Source organism: Dipodomys ordii, unplaced genomic scaffold, assembly GCF_000151885.1.
Source record: "Dipodomys ordii isolate 6190 unplaced genomic scaffold, Dord_2.0 Scaffold68, whole genome shotgun sequence".
Classification (NCBI taxonomy): Eukaryota; Metazoa; Chordata; class Mammalia; order Rodentia; family Heteromyidae; genus Dipodomys; species Dipodomys ordii.
The window spans coordinates 2,487,275-2,508,151 of NW_012267284.1; the positions used below are offsets into that span (position 1 = coordinate 2,487,275).

A 20,877-nucleotide genomic window follows, 5' to 3' on the forward strand; every position below is an offset into this window, starting at 1 on the left:
ACACACACACACACACACACACACACACACACACACACACACACACACACACACACACACACACACACACGGTAGGAGGGACACCAAAGCTTGAAGACAGGGATTGGATCTTTATGACCAAGGCCAAGAATAAGCAGCTCTGGGGTGTGGATGGAGGGTGGTGAAAAGTTGCCTAACACTGCCTATAGCTTACAGATGACCTCATGAGAGCTGTGCCATTTCTGTTTTCCACCTGGGCCAGCCATAACACCCTCCTTCCCCTCTTCACAGCACTCCTCAAGCTGGCTGGCAGGGTGGGATGGCCTGGTAAGTAACCAGGCTGGGGGAACTCTATGGGGAAAACTGATAGGCTGGTGATCGGGCAGGTGCAGGTGCATCTGCTACAGTGGTCTCCCTGTGTAGCTGGTGCCCTGGGACCTGGAGCCACTGGTGCTAAAGGAAGTGAGAGGTGTCAAGCTGGCTGGCAGGGTGGGATGGCCTGGCAAGTAACCAGGCTGGGGGAACTCTATGGGGAACAACTGATAGGCTGGTGATCGGGCAGGTGCAGGTGCATCTGCTACAGTGGTCTGCCTGTGTAGCTGGTGCCCTGGGACCTGGAGCCACTGGTGCTGAAGGAAGTGAGAGGTGTGAGTGGGGAGAGGTAAGGAGTGTGAGGGCTGTAGCAGTGAGGAACAGAATGCAGCACCTAGAGACTGTCATCCTTTCCACTGTTCTGGTGGCAGAGAGGTGGCCTGGGCACGTTTTTAATGTGTCTGCATGCTCTGATCTACAGAAAATGGGAGAGGACTTAAGGGTCAAGTATAAGTTCCTGCAGAGAAGCAAAACAAATTCTGAAAGCTGGGATAGAGGCGGGTAAGGTGTGAGGGGAGGTGTGCACTGTGCTCACTGCTCACAGGCAAGACACGCAGTATGTAAGGCCAATAAACCTCAGATGTGAAAGGCCCAGCATCCCACTGCTGCTGGCACTGCCTGGTGCTTGGCTGAACTCCAAGGAGATTCAGGAACTCTTCCCCTGCCACCACCAGTTTTACAAGGACACAGGCACAGATTAGAAACTTGCACAGTAAGACTGTTGGGGCTCCAGGGACCACAGAATGCTGGCAAACAAGACTAAAGACAATAACAACACACAGCATGAACAGTTATGGAGTACCTACTGTGGGCCAGGCTCTACAAAGGGACCTGAGACATTATAGCCTAAAATCTGACTGCTGAGGCACAGAAGATGCAGGAAATGGCAACATGACACAAGGGAGTACATGGATGCCTCTCCAGCTTGGTCCTGGCTGCTCCTCGGCACCAGGCCCTGCTGAGTAGTGAGTGTCCCTCGGCTGTGAAGACACTGCCTTCAGGTGGGAGCAGCAGGAAGAAGATGACAGAGGAGTGACAATGACAGAACAATCTGCCCCCCACCCCCACCCCGCACACCAGTCTGGGCTATGTGTCTCAGGCAGGGACCCAAGATAACAACAACACCCCAGCTCAAAGATTCCCAAAGGAAGTGCTGAGTACCTTCACAGAAGACAAATATGTGACAAGGAAATAGGAAAATGTATTACAGGATGAAAAGCAACTCACAAACACATGTGACATCAAATATCAGGAAAACAGCCTATAGTTCGTGCCTCAGCATTGCACTCTGGCAATATCCTCTAGACTGAGGCAAAAACAGTAGTCTCCAGGTGCTAGAACCTGGTGCTGACAGGATTGCGTTCCAGGCCACTGTAGAAGAGCCTGGCCAGGGGCCTTCCTCTCAGGTCACCCCATGGCCCTGAATGGAGCAGGACCAGGCACTGTCCATTGTGGAGAGCATGGCAGGTGCCTCAAGCCCCTCAGCCTTCCTGGGGCCTTGCCTGTGTGAAGACTGAGCTGATACTCCTCTCCTTTGCACAGATGACCTGCATTTCTCTGTGCTGTAGAGTGACACGGCCAGGGCAGGACCTGGTGACTGCAACACTCTCCAAAGCTTGGCATGACAGACTCCAGCCACCACTCTATTGCATTGGAAGTGACAGATGCACGTTCCAAGGATTGTTACCCTGATTTACAGACTGGAGAGGGCAGCAAGAGGCACTGGCTCTGTGCTGGTCTCATTCTTCCTTGGCGTCACAGGCCTGATGCAAAGGCCCCCGGGGCTCTGTGAAGTGTGCTCAGACCAGTGAAAGATGACTCTGCTTTCTGGGAGGATTGGATTTACTCTTGATTAATGGGGCACATACAAACTGATAAATGGTATTAATTTGCTTTAGGGGGTCTGAGAAGATCTTAGCCACTTGCTGCTGCACTGCCGTTTGACTTGTGTCTGCCGCCTACAGCATGGATGACTAACCCTGTTTGCACATCTCCTGGGGAAGAGGCTGTGTTTCTGCAGGACACCAAACCAATAGCCTCTGTCTAGCCACACATGTGGCCAACCTGCACGTGTGACTGATGTCAGAAGGGCTTGCCCACTGGATGTCAGGGGCCAGGTGGAGAAACCTACCTGTCACCTCCTTGGATGAGGGTAGGCCAGCAACAGACTCTAGATCCGTGGGGACAGGGCCTCCTCTCTCCAGGGCAAGTAAGAGCCCCTGTAGCCGCTCACACTCCTCCTGCAGCCGGTCCCTGTCCTCACGCAGGCGCTGCTTGGCCATGCTGGTGGGGTTCAGGCTCATGTGTAGCACTTTGGTTCTGCTCTGGTCATAGTCGCCCTGGGGGAGAAGGCACAGAATAGGGGTTACCTTGGGCTGGACCAGATCCATGAGGCTTTAGGAATTAAGAGAGAAGTGAGCCATTCACCAGCAGAAAAGTTTTGGTAGCAAAGTAGGAGCTTTGTGTTGAATACGATGCACACTGCATGGCGTGGGGAGCTACATCAGCCCAAACCCCAAGGTCCTCATGCTGCTTGCTGTGTGGCCAGGAGAATCCCTTCATCAGCCTGGGTTCTGATCTATTACCAATCAGGGGTCACACTGTTATTCAGTTTGAAGAGTCACTGAATTGGTAGAAGAAAACCAACCAACCAACTGGCTCATCTGTTGGGCACTTCATATGTGGAAATCCATCCATTGGTCTTCAACACCAATCCTAAGACCAAAACCATGATGCAAATGTGTGAGTGCCTGGGCTCACTTAAAAAGTGAGGAGAGAAAGAGAGAAGTGAAAGGGGAGAGGGGGGAAGATGGGAGATGAGAGAGAAGGGAGAGAGAGACAAACAGGATTGATCTTCACAGTAGATCTACAGCCACTAACATTGTGTGGTAGCAGAGAAAGAGTCTACCAGAACCCTTGTGACCTTGACCTTTTGCCGTACACAGACAGCAGCCTCAGGGGGTGACAGATCTAAGTATAAAAGATTGAACCTTTAAGAATATAGAAGAATGGGCACAATGGCTCATCCTTAGAAGAGAGAAATCAGGAGGATTGTGGTCCCAGGCAAGCCTGAAAAAAAAAAAAAAAGTGAAACTATCTGAAAAGTAACCTAACGGAAGAAAAGGCTGGGACTGTAATTCAAGAGGTACAGTGCTTTCTCAGCAATTACATGTTTTGAGTTCAAAATTACCAGAAAAAAACTTCCAACACATTAAATAGTATCTTTGTGACCATGGAGGAGGCAATGCCTTCTTACACATAATTGAAGAAGTGGTCAGAGTCCCTGCCTGCACATCTTCCAGCCTCCTAAGGGAGCAGAGAGAGCATCTACTGTTCACAGCACCCCATGCTCTGGGAAAAGAGGATGGGTAGACACGCTGCTTAGTAAGGTAGCTCTGTGCTTCAGGCCCCAAGCTGCTGTTAGCCGCTGTGCCTCCATTTCTAAAGGCTAGTGTCACCTAGCACAGGCTGTGCAACCTGAGGCACTTCACTGGGGGCCCAAGCCTGCCAGTTCCTGGCCAGTCATCCAGAACCCCCAGGAAGTGGGTTCACAGATGAGGTAGAATGGGCAAGACCCAGGAGAGCCTCGCTGGGCATCAAGTCGGGAATTAAAGCATCCTCATGTTTTCACAGCAAACTGCTACCCTCCAAGTCCCCTAATGAAAGAGTCACGTGGGGTCCAAGACCCACAGGCTCTCCAGCAATTGCATAGCTACCGCAAAAGAAACTGGGTGTGCAAACATGGTTCCCGAGGCCACCTCCAGGGCTCTTCTCCAGGGCAGGGGAGGAAGGGAGAGGCCACCCAGCAGTGCTGAGGAGGAGGAGGGAGCCACAGCAGGGCCAGGGTGAGGGAAGCAGGGCAGGAGAGGATTTGCCTGGATCTTCACTCTTCACGGGTTTTCTGAGAACCTTGTAAACCCCGAAGGATGAAGAGACTCCTGGAACCCCTGCTGCTTCACAGGCTGTCAGGGCTGAAAGGGATTGTTATTTCATCCAATTTTAACAGTCTGGGAAGATAACCAAGTGTGTGAAATCCATCGCCCATGCCTGCCTCAGGAGAGACTTCTGATGGCAGATGCTGGCTCTTGTCTTCCGGGGCCTGGGTCTTAGCCTTCCTCACCCTTGAGTGGAGTTGGAGCAGTCAGGTCAATGTTACCTGTGGCTCAATGACAGACTTGGGTTCTCTCACCTCTTGTCTGTCCCAATTACCCACTGCTTGGCTGTGGTGATCCAACAGCCAGAAACAGGAATGTGTACGCATATGTGTACCCATGTGCCAATAAAGTAGCACCAGAATTTCATGGAGCTTTCATGTGTCCCAGAACATGCTTTTATATTCTTTTTTTAATAATATTTCTTATTGTAAAAATACTGTACAGAGGGGTTACAGTTACATGAGCAAGGTAATGATTACATTTCCTATCAAGCATCGTTACTTCATCCTTTGTTTTTCCCCTACCATCCCTTCCCTCCCACCTCCACAACTACACTCCCTTCCCCCACTTACAATTGTTTAACAATTGTTTACAATTGTTAAACATATTAAAGCCTGATACTGGTGGTCACTCTTGTAACCCTAGTTACTTGGGTCAAGGATTAGAGGATTGCAGTTCAAAGCTAGGTGAGTCAGTAAAAGTAAAGTTCCTGAGACCCTGTCACAACCACCAAAATGCCAAAAGTGGAGCTGGTAAGCATCATTCTTGAGCAAAAAAAGCTAAAGGACAGCACACAGGCACTGCGATCATGTCCTAATACCAGCACCAAAAAGCACTGTTTCTGGTGTCTGCACTGTCCAGGTTAGCAAGCCAATCTTTTGGGCCCTCTGCTGGAAACAAGGGCAGTGAGACCCTGCATACACTCTTCCCTGACTCTGAGACTCCTGTCTCCAGGGCAGAGCAGTAGCTCTCCAACGCCTGAGAACCATGGATTCTGGCCTTGTGGGAATCTCTGGCCATCTCCATCCTTCTTCCCAGGAACTCAACACTGTTGCCCATCTGGGAAGAGCCCTGTGCACGAACAAGACTCAGAGACACAGGGACTGTCCTGAGGACACCAGCATGGCTAGGATAGGGTTGTACCTCCGAGGAGCACCCTGCTTCCAGTCAGGTAGGTATGTCCAGCAATCCATGAAAGCTAGCATCTTCCTCAGCAGTGGCCATGGTTATCCAGGCCCTTGGACAACCAGTGTAATACTGATGTGGAAAAGCCCCGCACTCTGTGAAAGGAACAGGAGTCATCAAGCCTGGTGACAATTCTGTCACCAAGGCAACATATCACTCCACCTGACTCCCCATCTCTTCTCTTTAAGAGCTCTTGCTCCTAAGGTGTATATGTGTGATAGTACTGGGGTTCTGAACTCATGACTTTGTGTTGGTTAGACAACTTCTCTACCATTTGAGCTGGGCCTCCAGTCCTTTTGCTTTAGTTATTTTACAGATAGAGTATTGCATTTTTGCCTGTAATGATCTCAGACCACATTCCTTCGATTTACGCCTCTGGCATAATTGGGATTACATGCATGTACCAGTATGCTTTGCCCTTAAACCATTATTTTACTTGTCCTCTGTCAGATCAGGTCTATGAAGTCAGGGCTGCCTGTCTTTTTCCCTACTTGTCAGCTCTGAGATTTGTGCCTGGCATGAGTGTTAAACATGTATTGAAAGGATGGATGATAATCAGAGCATTTACCAGAAGGCATTCCTGTGAGCCTAGAAATCAGACTTCCAACTGGTTAACATAGGTGTGAAGTAAAAACCAGCAGGTATGCAGAAAGGACTAGCCTCACTCCAGATGACTCCAATAGGCCCTCAGCAGCTTTTCCTGCTTACTGGCTCACTCTGAGCTCTGCCCCAATCATAGTGGGGCACTCAAGAGTAGGGTACAGGAACCCTGCAGTGGAGCTGCCCTAGTATGCAGGTTGAGCTGACAGCCCTAGCCTGAGAGCATTCCACCATACCACACGAAAGCAAACTGAAGACAAGCAGATGGAAGTGGCCATCTGTGTATCCTAAGGAGCTGTCACAGGGGTGGTACTGCCTGGCTGCATGGTACATACTCTCACTCAGTACCCAGCAACTTCCACTGAGGCTGCGGACTGGATTGTGTTGGACCAACCTGACAAAAAGGGGCTTCAGAGTCTGGATTGGGGCTTGTAGCCAAACAGCAGAGACCAAGGGGCCACAAGGACAAGAAGATGAGCTGTGGGTATCACTGATGGCCAAGGCCAGAACAGCTTCATCACCGCTCAGAGGGACCCACGCACCACTCACTACTGGACACTTCCAGCTCTGCACAAGGGTGGGTCAGCAGCAGGGTACCAGGTCACTGTCCTCCCAAATGGAACTATTCAATTCAGGTATCCAAGGCATCAGCCCAGGATGCCAACTTCTGTCCCTGGGCACTTATAAAACTTACTACTGGCTGTGGGCTCAGGTTGGCAGGCTTGAGAATGACCAGATAGCCATCTCCCAGTAGAGGCAATGGAGCCACTGAAAGGTCAACAAGGCCCCATTCCTGGCAGCCAGAGCCACAGGAGAAGAGGCACTGCCTTCTCTCCAGGCACACTGCTCCCCTACTGTGGGCCCAGGGCGTGCTGGTGCCAGCATGAAGGAGCGCTGTCCAGGGGGCTGGCACTGTGCAGGATGAGCAGATGGGAGAGAGCGAACAACTTTGCTGAAATCTGCTGCTAGATGACAGCTTTGAGGAAGAAAGGGGAAAAATGGCTGTAATCTTCTGCTAAAATTTGCTGCCTTGTTTGATTCACAGCTGAGAAAACTGTTGAGACACTGACGAGAATCTCAAAAGAAAAAGTTTGGGACCTTCCTTTGATGCAGTGGTGCAATTATTGACTAAACAAAAACATTTCACTTGCCGAGTGAGCGAGCGAGCTGACATTTTCTGCTAATGACGGCAGCTAAATAAGAACAGGCAACCAGTGGGCAAGGGGGGTGGAAAAGATAGGGCAGGGGCCACAATTTGACCACTGGCAAGTCTACCCTCTGTTCTGCTTCTTCTGGACCACACCTGTGGACAGTTATCACTGAGAGGGATCCCCATCGGGGGCCCAGCAAGCACAGACCATGTGTCCCAGGACACATGAAGCCATGTTCCTTCTCCAAAACAAGGTGCCCAGGACAGCCCAGTGGTGTGCCAGTCCTGAGGCTTGAACTTGGGGCCTGGATGCTGTTCCTGAGCTTCTTTTGCTCAAGGCTAGCTCAAGGCTAGTGCTCTACCACTTGAGCCACAGCGCCACTTCTGGTTTATTTATTTATTTTTGGTGCTTAATGGGAGATAAGAGTTTCATGGAGTTCCTGCCCAGGCTGGCTTTAAATATAATCCTCACATCTCAGCCTCCAGAGTAGCTAGGATTACAGGTGTGAGCCACCAGTGCCCAGCTTTCTATAGGCTTCTATCTCTTGTCAAAGTTCCCCAAAACTGAGATGCCTAGCTGCTGCTCTCAGTGTCCGCATCCTGGGACCTATAGGTTGTAGATGTACAGGGGGAACTTGCTTCACTTCTCTTGCTACAGGATTAAGTTCTATCCCTCACTTGTGATGGTTTCTAGTGATAGGGCTCGACTGGCTCTTTAAAGATTTGCTTCTTCCTCAAGAACCAGGATCAGGATGAGTCTACCTGATCTTGTAGGTGTACCTGCTGCCATATGGGCCTTCTGCCCTCAGTGGCCACTGGGAGGTAGCTGCCCAGGGCCCAGCTGCCCCTGGGAAAGTCCAGGCAGCAAGCTGGGAGGGAGGGCTGCCTGCCACCCGGTGCCTGACTCGCATATCAAGAGACCCTGCTGGAAAGAGGCAGCAACGCGAGGAGAATTAAAAAGCACAGTTAAATAACTGCCAATCCTCATGCATATTTATAAATCATCCGGCCTCAAAACTAAATCAATACTTCTCCTGGCTGAAAGAAACAGCTCGGCAACAAGAGGCAGGCAGCTTTCAGTTGCCTGCTGGGTCTGGGGGCAGGGGCAGAGCTGGGCCAAAGAGGCATAGGCCAAAAGCCCAGCCCTCCTGATCCTGCCAGCCACTGTGTGGCCTTCCTAACTGCATAAACCAAAGCCCAAGCTGGCAACTCTCACAGCAAGGTCCAAGGAGGGCGTGGCTAGGAGAGGTGGGTAAAGCTAGGACGAGAGGACCAGAAGGGCCTAGCCTTAGACAGTCCAACCAGAGCATAGGACAGGACAGATTCATCCAGCATGAACCCCATGGAACACCCAAACCCAGACTATGACAATGACCATGACAGGCAAGGGGAGCCAGGGAGGATCTGGATGTTCTTTTAGGAATCATAGGGGGAACTCATGCCAAAACCTGGCCTCATCTCTGCACCACCTCTGATCCTGGGGTGCAAGCTTTGTCAGCAACAACTTCCCAAGGGAAGAGTGACATAGAGATAGGCAGGGGAAGAGGGGTGGCCTTAGGCAGCTGTCATAAGAGCCTTTGTGACCCTCTGTGGTACGTGGACAGCCCTGGGCTGAATTTTAAGACTCCAGTTGCTCTAGCACTCCACTGCCTCAAACACATCCTGATGTGTGCTGCTTCTGAGACAACTAGGGCAATTCCCTCTGAGCCTCAATTTGCTCATCTGCACAAAGGGTACTACTGTGCAGCCCACCAGGGTCTCAGCAAGACCAAACAGGTCCATGACAGCTTTGCAGTGATGCCTGTGGGTCCTAGGAGAGCACAAGCTGAAGCACTAGCTCTGAAAGCCATCTTCCCCTCTGCTCATGTGCCTAGGTGGCTCCACTTGCAGAGGACCTTGGTCCATCTTCAGTTCCACTCTGAGGAACCAGGCTTTCCCTAAAACATCTCTGAGAACCACAAGACATCAGGCAAACTTCTTGATAAAGCATGGAGTACAAAATCAGGCCCTTGAAAAAGACAGTGAAAACTTACCCCCTGTTGGCTCACAGTAGCATGGCAGAGCAGAAAGTAGGCACTGGCAGTGAGGACAGGAGGTGCATGAGGCCTGCCTTGCACAGAGCCCAGTGCCCCTGGCCATGGCACTCATGTGCCTCAAAGGGCCCCTCTGGTAACCTGCAGGTACCTGTAGGTCTCCTGTTCCCCTCATCTTTACTATCTTAGCAAAAACCTGTTTGATCTATTTACCTTCTAACAAGCTCAGAAACCAGAAGAATCCCAGAGCTAGCAAAGCCATATTGGATCCCATGGCCACAGCTTTGTAGTGCCTCCCTAGTAATACACATAGTGCCATGTGCTTGAGTTGTGCCTACCATCACGGTAGCTGTGGCATGAGAGCACCACCCCAGGGGAGGATCTGGACTTCAGAGGTCTGCCAGCAGTGACAGAGCTAGAGGCTGCTGGAGTGGTTTCCATGTCCCAGATCCACACTACTTCCTCTGCCTCCTGTGAGAAAGAGGGAAAAATCCCTCCTCTCCTGTCTGTATTTGGGCGCCTATCTCAGCACTCCCACAGGTTCAGGCAGTCTGGACAGAGTGGTAGAAGGAGCTGGGGCTCAGCTCTACCAGCTATAGCCTGGTAGGAGCTCAGGACCCTGATGTTGGCCTTGGGCTGTCTAGAGCTGAAGATGACCATGATCTCATTGATAGCTACAAATGCAGCCATCCTGCTAACCAACCATGCATGGCTGTGTGAGTAGAGACTGGGATTGGACAGAGAAACAAGCTCGAAACCACTCCCACAGAGGCCTGTATCTCCCACATGCCCTATGGCCCTTGATGACCCTCATGTTCTCATCACACTTCCTGACCTCAGGGTTTTCAGCAGATGAGGACTGTTACCAGCACAGCCAACCACTGGTACTGCAGTTACCTGTAGCTTGCCCAGGACTAGGAGACATACAAAGCAGAAGGAAGACTTATGTATTTGGAAGGGCTGGGTGGTAGCCACTCCGGTTTAGAACCAGCTTTCACAACCCAGACCCCAGGCCAGAACCACTCAACTCTCCCCACCCTCATGGCTCCCATGGCAACCATTAAGACCTTATAGAGTGGCTTGTGCTGGTGGGAGCTTTGGCAAATTCCAAGTGAGGCAGGAAATGTGAGGAAATGGGGGCAGTGATTAGTCCTAGCTCCAAGCCCATCCATGTCCTGTCCAAACTGGGCTTTTCTACCAGCAGCTCAGGCAGAGCTAACAGCAGGCACTGGGATCCACATTCTTGGAGGGGGGGAGGGGGGAGAAGGTAGGTAATCTGTGCTTATGCATGCTGGACTATGACCCAGGTTGCCCTAGGGCTCAGTGAGCCAGGCCCCTGGTTGGGTAGACTTGGAGAAGCTTTGGTAATCAGGCATCTTCTGCTCATGTGAGCTGTTCCTTAGAGAACAAATGGCTGCCCCAGCCACCTTGCTTGCATCTGGCTAAGAGCTGGTGAGTGCAGGGCCAAAGAGGGACAGCCCAGATCCCCACGGCATAGATGCTAGGAGCCACCATCTTCTACAGGGTCTCAGTTATCCCAGGAGCTTCCATACAAAGCTGCTGCTTTTTAAAATTGTGAAATTCACAGCACATGAAATTTCCATCTTAATCATTTCTAAGTGGACAGTTCAGTGGCGTTAGCATATTTACATGATGCAGCTGTCACCAGTATCTATCTTCCACAATGTTCTCATTTTCCAAATGGGAATTCTGAATCCACTAAATATGACCTCTGTTCTCTCCCCAGATCTTGCATCCCCCAGGAATCTGATGTTCTAGGGAGAGGAATCCTAGAGCATTGGTTCTCTGTGACTGGTTCGTTTCTCTTAGCATTCTGTCCTTAAGTTTCATGCACAATGCAGCATGTGCCATTTTCACTGCTTTTTACAGCGTCACCTTATGCAGCTACTTATCTGCCCACAGCCCTTAGGTCTGCTCCATGCTTCTGTGAACAGAAAATGTGATATTTGCAAGAGTCCTTGTACTTGGGGAGTAGATTGGCTGATCATCTGGTTAAACAAAGGTGTCCCACAGGGGACACCAGGCAGCCCATGAGACATTTCTAGAATCAAGTACTTTGTCTGCAGCACTAGAGTTGGTTCTGTAGATTCCAAGCCCTCTGGCCACAGGAATCCCTTCACTTGAACAGAGCACCAGGCCCTGGGAGTTCATAGGGCCCCACTGACTCGCTTCTAACATGGATAGATAAGGATGCCAAGTACTGCCTACTGCACAGTGCTCCATGGAGGCTGCTCCCTCTAAAACAGGCTACCTTCACCTTCCCAGGGAGGACAGCACAGGTGGGCATTCATGAGATCAGGCCATCTGTGCTGCTATTTATCACGCCCTGGCTTTAAGGTGACATGTGATCTGCTGTAAGATACTCACCTCACCTAAAAACAATAATTAGGGCGATGTTGGGCTTTGGCAGTGATGGGCCCCTAACTTCCTCATCTCTTACCAAAAACTTTCTCAAGGACATGAGGAAAGGAGCCACTGAAAGTAAGTGCAAAATTTCTGAGCACTGTCCTGTGGCCACTGGCTACACACCATGCCACCTGTTTTCTGGGTCTTCTGTGCAGGTGGCAGGGAGGCAACTGGACTTAGGGCTACTGAGAGGTATGAGGTACCACACAGCAGGACCCTCAGGTGTCCTGTGGGCTTGCCAGATTACCTCTGCTCCTACCTAGCTACAATTTGATATGCAAGGGGTTGAATGGCAGTCAGGGGGCCCAAGAGTCCCATAGCTGGGACTCAGAGGGACCACAATGTCGAGGAAGGAGGATGAGGCCCTTACACACTGGCTGCTCCAGCCTGAAGAGCTAGCCAGTGCCTGAGGGATGGTAGGCCCAAGGGCCTGAGCTTCCCAGGAGGTGACACCAAGAGATGAGATAGGGCTTAATATGCAGAGCACGCCATTCTTCTCATAAAAAAAAAAAAATCAAAAGAAATCAGTGCCTGTGGAAATTTCACCACACAAATGCACATCAGCGAACTGGCTTTTTTTAGCCTTCAGCGTTAATAAACATGAACAGCCTGAGCTCACCTCAGTGGGTCTGGACTTTCTTTCCTTCCTGAATGTCTTATTTTACATAAACATCTGCAAGGCAGGCATGGGTGGCAAGGCTGGGCTGAGATTCTGAGCCCAGCTCTGCCCAGTGTGGGGCTGAGCATGCACCTATCTTTACTCTAAATGGAAGGTTTATATGCACACAGCCACCAAAAAGGAGGCTGCACAGCAATTCCTGGGCCCAGGGTTCATATGTAAATAGCACACAGTACAAGGACAGCTGAAGGGAAGATCCACTGTCATAAAAACAACAGTACCCAGAGTTAAATTCACAAATACATAGGTATCACATTCCAATGGAAAAAGTAACAGCAGTATTCTGGTGCTGGAGTTGGGAACCCAGGGAAGATATGAAGTCTAATCACTTTTCATATAACCCTAGTGAAGAGTCCAAATCAGATCAGGTGTGGTTGCTGCCCACACTGACCTCTGCATATAGTCTATAGGGCAGGTGCAATGGGGTCACATGCAGAGGCCAGCAGAGACTAGGAAGTGTGGATTTGGCTATGGCTGAGACACAGGATAGCGTCAGGAGGGCACTTCATATGGGGGTGGAGGTAGGAAGTGGCTCTGTGGTCTTAACAGACATTCCTGACACTTAAAGAAAAAAGAAAGGCTGATTGGAGCCAACAGAGACAGGGACTTCCCAAGATACACGTGGGAGGACACCCTGAGACCTGACTTAAGGTAGTGATGTCTGGATTCTGGCTTTGTCACCTTCTTGCAGTGTGGCAGGTCAACTATTTCTCTGACCTTTAACACAGTGGAAGTGGTGTCAACCCTCTGAGCGTGATACTGCAAGGCATCAGGAGGCTGCCCAGCATCTCCTGGCCTAGAGGGGGAGCTGGCATCTCAGGCATCTTCAGGGACTCACCCAGTAGCTGGTCTGTAAAAGTATTTCAGAATGGCAGCTGTCTTACCAGTAGCTGAGAGTTCAACAGTGGAAGCACCAGGGAGTGAGGGCTTCTGGGAGCCTTGGAGCTCCTGGCAGGTGTGACAGGAGGCTGGTTTCAAACTTTGAGGAAAGGTGTTACAGGCAGGACTGCAGCCTGTAGTGAGGGACCAGTTGGGCTCCTGGAGGGGCTTGTCACAGGCAGGCATGAAGGGGCAGGTAAGGCAACATGAAGAGGGGAAGAGAGAAGAAGGGGAAGCTGTGAGCTTTAACCCAGAGGTTGTGATGAGACCACACTGCTGCCTGTGATGCAGACAGAAGCAGGGATGTCACCAGGCATAGGGAGCTTTCTGCTTAGGGGAACCCAGCAATTTTCTACCCACTCCATTTCCAAAAAAGACATACTTATTTAAATGTCACTGGGCAGCTCGTCTGGACTCTTTCCTGAGCAGTGCTTCAGGTGGGCCCCAGCCAGAGGGAGGATAGGGCAGAGCTGGGGGTTCCATCGCCCCGGCCCTCAGCCTATGTGAATAAGCACTATGATGAGGTAACACTGTGGGCAGTGGGGGCACAGGCTTCAGAATCCCAGAGATGAATTCTGCTAATTACGCGCATGTCCAAGTCTTTAGAGGAAGCACACAGATGTCTGCAATTTGCTTTCAAATACATCAAGAGAATAAAATGGACTGATGGATGACAGAGGGATGGGGAGTGATGTCAGGAAGCAGCTAGTGAATGTACCAGGCAGAATAGAGGTGGTGGTAAATGGGTCTATGTCCGTATGCTTGAACATGCTCAAGATGAAACTCTGGGGCACCAGGACTGGTGAAGGTAAGGTGCCAAGAGGGCACTGATGCACTGCCAGGGGTGTGCAGTGTGCTCTACATGAAGGGAGCCTCACTCATCACATGTCATCTCACATCACATGGGCCATTTCACAGACAAGCTCTCTGTATCAGGACAGTGTGAAATCTTGACAGGACTTGCTAGCATCTGGCCTCTCCCCAGGCCTCCACAGTCCCAAGGCTTAGACCATCAGAAGCACAAACACAGAAACATGGCTCCGATTGCCAATATATGACAACAAAGGCCATGGGGTCACAGTCATGGTGGTAGCAACATCTTGGCTTGTGGGATGTGAAGGGACCTTCTTTCAAACACATCTGCAAAGAACCTGTGGGGAAAGCCCAAATGTCCAAGCCCCAGGAGGAGCCTGATGGCTACTGGTGTTGAAGGCCCCTTGCACATTTGTTATAAGGAGGAACACAGGAGGCCCATCAGGGACATAGGAAGGACATCAGCACTGCCAGAACTGGTACAACGGGAGTGGGGAGGGAGGGTCAGCGGCTGTGCACTACAGGCCTGGGGACAGGGACAAGGATGGCATCTCTCATGGTCCTGCCTCTGCAGCTGCTCCAGTAGCTGTGTAACTGCTGACTGGGGGCTGTAGCTCTGGAACTACAGGCTTTGCCTAATCTCACTATTTGAGAACAATGCCACATGCTCAAACTCATCTGCCTTAAAAAGGGAGGGTTGAGTTCATCAGTTTTCCAATCATTAGTGGGTTTCTGTGCAGCTCTGACAGCATGGAAGGGGGCCTGAGTTTGTCATCCACCTGACTGGGCCTATTACCCCTTCCCATCCACTCACTATGCTAGAAATAAATGCACACAGGTCATCTCTGGTAAGTGTGCAAATAGCCAACGACCTTTGGGATAACCAGAATGTCACCATAATCAGCCCTCACACCAGCCCTGGCAGTGACCTGTCTCCCTGAACACCCGAATATGCCCACATAATCAGATCCAAGTAGTAACCGGAGTTTTGCTTCTTTGCCAACCAGCTGTGAACTAATTACAAAAAATTCTAACTAGTCCGGCTCCTTCTCCAAGCATATGTTCCCAATTAAGTCAAACTGCAGCTGATTTTAATCAATCTTCCTTGAAGCGCTAACTTAGAGCAACTCTCCTCCGGAAAGGAGGAAGGAAGGATTGTGTAGAGGAGCTGTAAAAAAGGGTGTAATAGGAGAGAACAGGGATGTAGGAAGGTAGGGATGCAGGAGAGGCAGAGCTGCAGAGGGAGTGTTCCTGGAAGACTATTGGGTGAACTAGATACTAATCAAGCATGTCTAGGAAACTCAGCAGTCCCTTCATCATATCCTGGGACTTTTGGACTACACATACTAGGTCTGTACAGAGTGTCAGGATTGATTGGCATCAGGTGCCATGAACAGGCACCCTGGAGAAGCCACTGTGCCAACACCCATAATGTTGGCTATTCTCTGAGGTCCTGAGGTATCCAGGGTCAGGACAGATATAACGAGGACATATAATGGTTTTGCCTTCAATGATGAAGACAGAAGGAGTCAGCAGACAGACACAAGCACTAGTGAACCCCTTATACGGCCTCAGACTCCCTCATGTGTATTGCCACTCTAACCTTACCTGGCCCAAGCCCATCCAGTGAGGGAGGGCCCTGCCAAGCCCTGTGTCTGAGTCTCTTCCCACCCACTGCCCATTCCTCCTGGGCTGATCCATCAGTCAGCTCCTCCAGTTCCCTCAGTCAGGGACATGGGCTGAGCAGAACCCATGGCCTCCACGGTCATCAGTGCTCAGACCACAGCTCTTCATGCACTAAGTAGTGGGATGAGGAGGGATTCAGTTCCAGTGTCAGAATCAGACAGAAATTGGCCCTTACTACTGGTGATTAATGCCATCTGCAGGCTAGCTGGATCCTGAGTGAAAAACCTATCACTGCTCTGGACACAATTGCAGCTGGACGCACAGAGCAGACCCAGTCCAGAAGAGCACAGCTACAACCAGCATGAGGTCCTTGTGCTGAGGACAGAGACTTGGGAATGAGAGTTCCAGTGCTCAGGACTTGGTCAGCTGCCAGGGTGCCTACCTGTAGACCCATTGCCTCCCACCCCAAGTTCGTCCTAGTACATGCTCATTCCAAGTCATGTGGGGGCAGATAGGACATGAGGTGACTGATGGCAGGCATGAGAGATGAAGAAGGGCAGGCTAGGAGTTCAGGGAATCTTGTCTGCCCCACCCACCATGGAGATGTCCATTTAGACCTGGATGGTGCCTTTTATGGAGGCTGGCTAAACTCCAGTGCTGGCAAGGAGAGATGAGAAGCTGGAAGCGCAGGACTCACGTCAGAGACCTCCTGCTGTGGATTCCAGGTCTGGGAGGAAGGTGAACTAAAGGACTACAAACAACTCTGGCCTGGAAAACAGGTATAAAAGGCCATGAGCCAAGTGCCACAGGGCAGCCTGAGCTTCCCAAAGGGGCCTGTGCAACCTACTCCTAATCTGGCTCTGGAAAACCCACTTCCAGAGCAGTTTTGACCACTGAGATGACCTCCCACCAACCTCATGCCCCCAAACCAATGGGCATGGTCACCTTGCCATCCTGAGCTGGGCTCTCAGTCATCACACACTGAAACATCCAGGCCCACCTGGCCCAGCCCTCCATGCTCCTCTTAGCCATACTCTGGGTACCATCAGAGGTTCACTCAGCACTGTGCAGCCACTGCCACATGTTTTCATGCAGGTGCTGAAACCTGGGTACAAGAAAACAGCTATGGACACAGAATAATGGCGCCATGGCCTCCCAGGCAGAAGCCCAGCCTGGGAGCTCTGGAGGGTCACAAGAGATCTCACTAGTGCCCTCTCATTCCAAGTTATATGGGGCAGATAGGACACCAGGTGACTGAGCCTGGGGTATGCAAGTGAGAGCCCCATAGCACCCCATCTGCACCTATTATTTCTAAGTGCAAAGCACGGTCCATATGCATTTCTCACTCATTTATTCCTCAACAATCTCTCTCTAGATTCCAGACCTGTAAAAAGGTCTGGAAGCCCAGAAGCAGCCAAAAGATAAGCAGCTCTGGTGGGGAAATGCTGCACCCAAATCTGCTAAGGTTCAGGTTCATCAAGCCAGAGCTTGGGCTCTACCCACCTAGTTATGCAGCAAGATGCTCGGCACTCCATCCTGATGTGGTGCTGAGCTCTATGGTGGTGAGGACGTACCGCCAGCAGCCCTCAGCTGAGGAGGGTGGCCCAATTATAATGGCACAAGATGACAGGTCCTAGGGCCAGGCACATGATCCAGCTGCAGCTTCAAGCATCTCACTTCATCAAAGTTGTCACCTCTCCTGTCACTGGGATCAGTGATAGGAACGAGATTTGATTGCCTCTAATAGGTGCCAAGATAAAATCAATGGCCTGTCTAGAGACTGGGCATCTCAGACTGTGGGTTTCCTGCCCTAGAACCGTGTAAATCAAGGATATGAAAGGAAAGAGAAAGTCAAGAGAAACTATACAGACAGCAGCATAAGATCTCAAGGCAGGTAGGTGCTGTTGGTGTGGAGGCACACCTCTCAGGGCTCCATATCTGTGACCCCAATTTCTGCATATCAGGCATCCAAGCCAACAGGCGCTGTGGTTCACATAGAGGAGTGGGAGAAACTAGGAGTGTGAAGAGGACCCTGGGATGAAGGGGCTGATGATCAGCACAGCCAGTTGTCCTGCCGGACCTTGTAAGCACTCCCACCAGGTATGAGTGAGGGTGTAGGGGAAAGAGCCAGCAGGAGAGGTGGCATGCCTACCTGCAGGGTGCGCCTCTCCAACTGCATCTCCAGCATATTCTTTTCTTGTTCCAGATTGCTCCGCTCCCTCTCTAGTTCCTCCACCTTCAATCTGCAAGCAGACCAAGATATGATGCAATGTTGCCCACAGCCAGGGGCCATGAACCTTTTTTATTGTAAGTTAGCATAGGTGAGGCTCCAAGAAACTGGGTGACACTGAAAATGTGCATAATCACAGGGGCAGATGGTACACAGTGGACAGCAGCCTGTCAGGAGGAAAAGCTGTTGCCAGCAAGGGTCTCAGACAACCACAGCTTGACTGGGATCACCTAAGGAAACGAATAAGAGCAGGACACATGTGAACTGGGGCCCATGTTTGGGAATGTGGCTTAGTGGTAGAGTGCTTGCCTAGTATGCATGAAGTCCTCAGTACCACATAAACAGAAAAGGCCAGAAGTGGTGCTGTGGCTCAAGTGGTAGAGTGCTAGCCATGAGCAAAAAGAAGCTCAGAGACTGTGTCCAGGTCCTGAGTTCAAGCCCTAGGACTGGCAATAAAAAGAAGAGAAGAGAAAAGAAAAGAAAAGAGACGTCCGGGCAATGGATAGCTATGCAGAAAACATAAGCAGGTGGAATCCTGAAGGAGAGGACAGGAAGGAAGGGCAGGAGGAAACTACAGGAAGGTTCTAAGTTTGGTGGAAAGTGGAAGCTGCAGAACCAACAAACCCAACCAGCCCAATGTGAGAAACAGATGACAAACTCAAAAGGTGCAGCCCTGGAAGTGCTCAAAACCAGTGCTAAAGAAAAAGCATCAGAGTGGGCTAGGAATGTGGCTTAGTTGTAGAGTGCTTGCCTAGAATGCATGAAGCCCTGGGTTTGATTCCTTGGTACCATATAAATGGAAAAAGCTGGAAGTGGCACTGTGGCTCTAGTGGTACAGTGCTAGCCTTAAGAAAAAGAAGCTCAGAGACAGTGCCCAGGCCTGAATTCAAGCCCCAGGACTGGCAAGGAAAAAATAAAAAAAAAGAAAAGAAAAGAAAAAGCAAAAGCATCAGAGGTTGGTATATACCTGTAATTACAGTACTTGGGAGGCAGAAGCAGGAGGATCATCAGTTCAAGACCAGCCTGGGCTATAAAGTAAGACACAGTTTCAAAAAGAAAAAAAAAAAAAAAGAAAAAGGAAAAAGGAAAGACTTCTAAAAAGCCACCAGGGAGGGAGGGACACTACAAAAAATAGGGATGGGGGGGTGGTAGTGGTGGTGGTGGAGGGGGGAGAGCTGTCCTAACACAATTGGGAGAGCAGAGGGAAAGATTGTCGAAATACTGAATGATAATAAAATTCAACCTGAGTCCAGTATCAGTGGCTCATCCCTTTAATCCTATTCAAGAGAGAGGCTGAGGTCTGAGGACCATGGTTCCAAGCAAGCTCTGGCAGAAAAAATCTGTGAGACTATAATCTCCAATTAATCAGCAAAATCAACAACAACAACAAAAGCAGAGCTGTGGATCAAGTAGTACAATGCTAGTCTTGAGTAAAAAAGCTCAGGGACAGCACCCAGGCCTTGAATTCAAGCCCCAATATGGCACACACACACGCAAAAATAAATTTCAAATCTTATTACCTAGTAAAAGAATCTTTAAAAGACAATGAAAAAAATAAGGAGATTTTAGATCTACAAAGACTGAAAAATTCATCCCCAGCAAACTCACTCTCAGAATAAAGGAAGACCAGGGTAGAGGGAAGATGATGGTATACCATTAGTTGTTTGTTAAATGGTTACTTTGACAAAAGAGCAGAAAAATAGGAAGAAGGGAACAAAGAAGAGATGGGACAGTGATCACATTAAGTGTAAATGTTCTACACCACACCAATTAAAGAGACAGGAAGGCACAGAGAGGCAGGAAGCCTGAGGACAGACATCGGTGTGGCACACAGCACTGGACACTAACTAATGACACACGGGGGACCAGTCCATAGTGACTGACCAGTGGCCACAGCAACATAGACAGTAAACAGTATTTGAAGATGGTAGGGCAGCCAGAAAGAAAAGAAAGGAAGGGGGGAAAAAGGAGAAGAAAAAAGAAGCTAGCCAGCCAGCTGGAGTCCCTATCTTAACACCAGACAAAATAGACTGCCACCAAAAAGAGGGGCATAATATAAAGATAAATGGGTTAATTCAACAAGAAGATGCCCTACATGCATAGGACTCTGACATTAGAACTCCCAAACACAGGAAGCAGAGTGACAGTCTGGAGGGAGACAGGTGACCCACTACCTATCTGGGGACGGGGAGGGGGGTATGATGACACAGAGCCAGCCAAGGCCTGGGATCACTGGACACACCACATATATCAACCCTCACAGATATCAGAGACCCATATACCACTCCACACAATTAGAGCAGGACACCGCTCCCCGCCCCCCCAACCGCCCCCAAGACCTGTCATATTCCTGGGGCGTTAAACAACCATTAGCAAATTGAAAAGAATTGAAATGACACCAACAATGTTCACAGTTCATAATGGAATTAAACCAGATGTCAGTAACAGCAAGAGAACAGGAAAGCACCCAATATCTGACATGCAACCTATCAAAACACTATACTGTTTAAACATAATGAAATTAGAGAGACTATTTAACAGATTATGACATGTCAAAACCTGCAGATGGTTCTGGGTATAACTCTAATAGTATAGCACCTGCCTAGCTAGCACAAAATTCTGAGTTCGAACCCCAGTACCGGTAGAACACTTGCTTTGCATGCATGAGGCCCTGGGTTCCATTCCTCAACACCACATAAGCAGAAAAAGCCAGAAGTGGCGCTGTAGCTCAAATGGTAGAATGCTATAGCCTTGAGCTGAAGAGCTCAGGGATAGCACCCAAGCCCAGAGTTCAGGTCCCATGATTGACAAAAACAAACAAACAAAACCTTTTAGAATCAATCTCAGTTTCTTCCTTAAAAAAAAAAAAAACCCAACTAGAAAGAAGGGGGAAACCCCACAACAAACAGAAAGCTGTAATGCAAAGCAAAGAAAAAAGAGAGGAGAGGAGAGAGGAGAGGAGAGGGGAG

The 20,877-nt window shown here is 50.0% G+C and overlaps 1 protein-coding gene across 2 annotated transcripts in view; it reads right to left on the reverse strand.

The window, feature by feature from the left end:
- The window catches only part of Mad1l1 (MAD1 mitotic arrest deficient-like 1 (yeast)), a 299,325-nt gene that overhangs the window by 84,247 nt on the left and 194,201 nt on the right, over positions 1–20,877 (reverse strand). For both annotated transcript variants that reach the window (XM_013023364.1, XM_013023363.1), the window contains exons 15-16: positions 17,831–17,921; positions 2,483–2,690 (exon numbers count right to left, since the gene is read on the reverse strand). In XM_013023364.1, the coding sequence (XP_012878818.1) occupies positions 2,483–2,690; positions 17,831–17,921 (299 nt within the window). The remainder of the gene's footprint in view (positions 1–2,482; positions 2,691–17,830; positions 17,922–20,877) is intronic.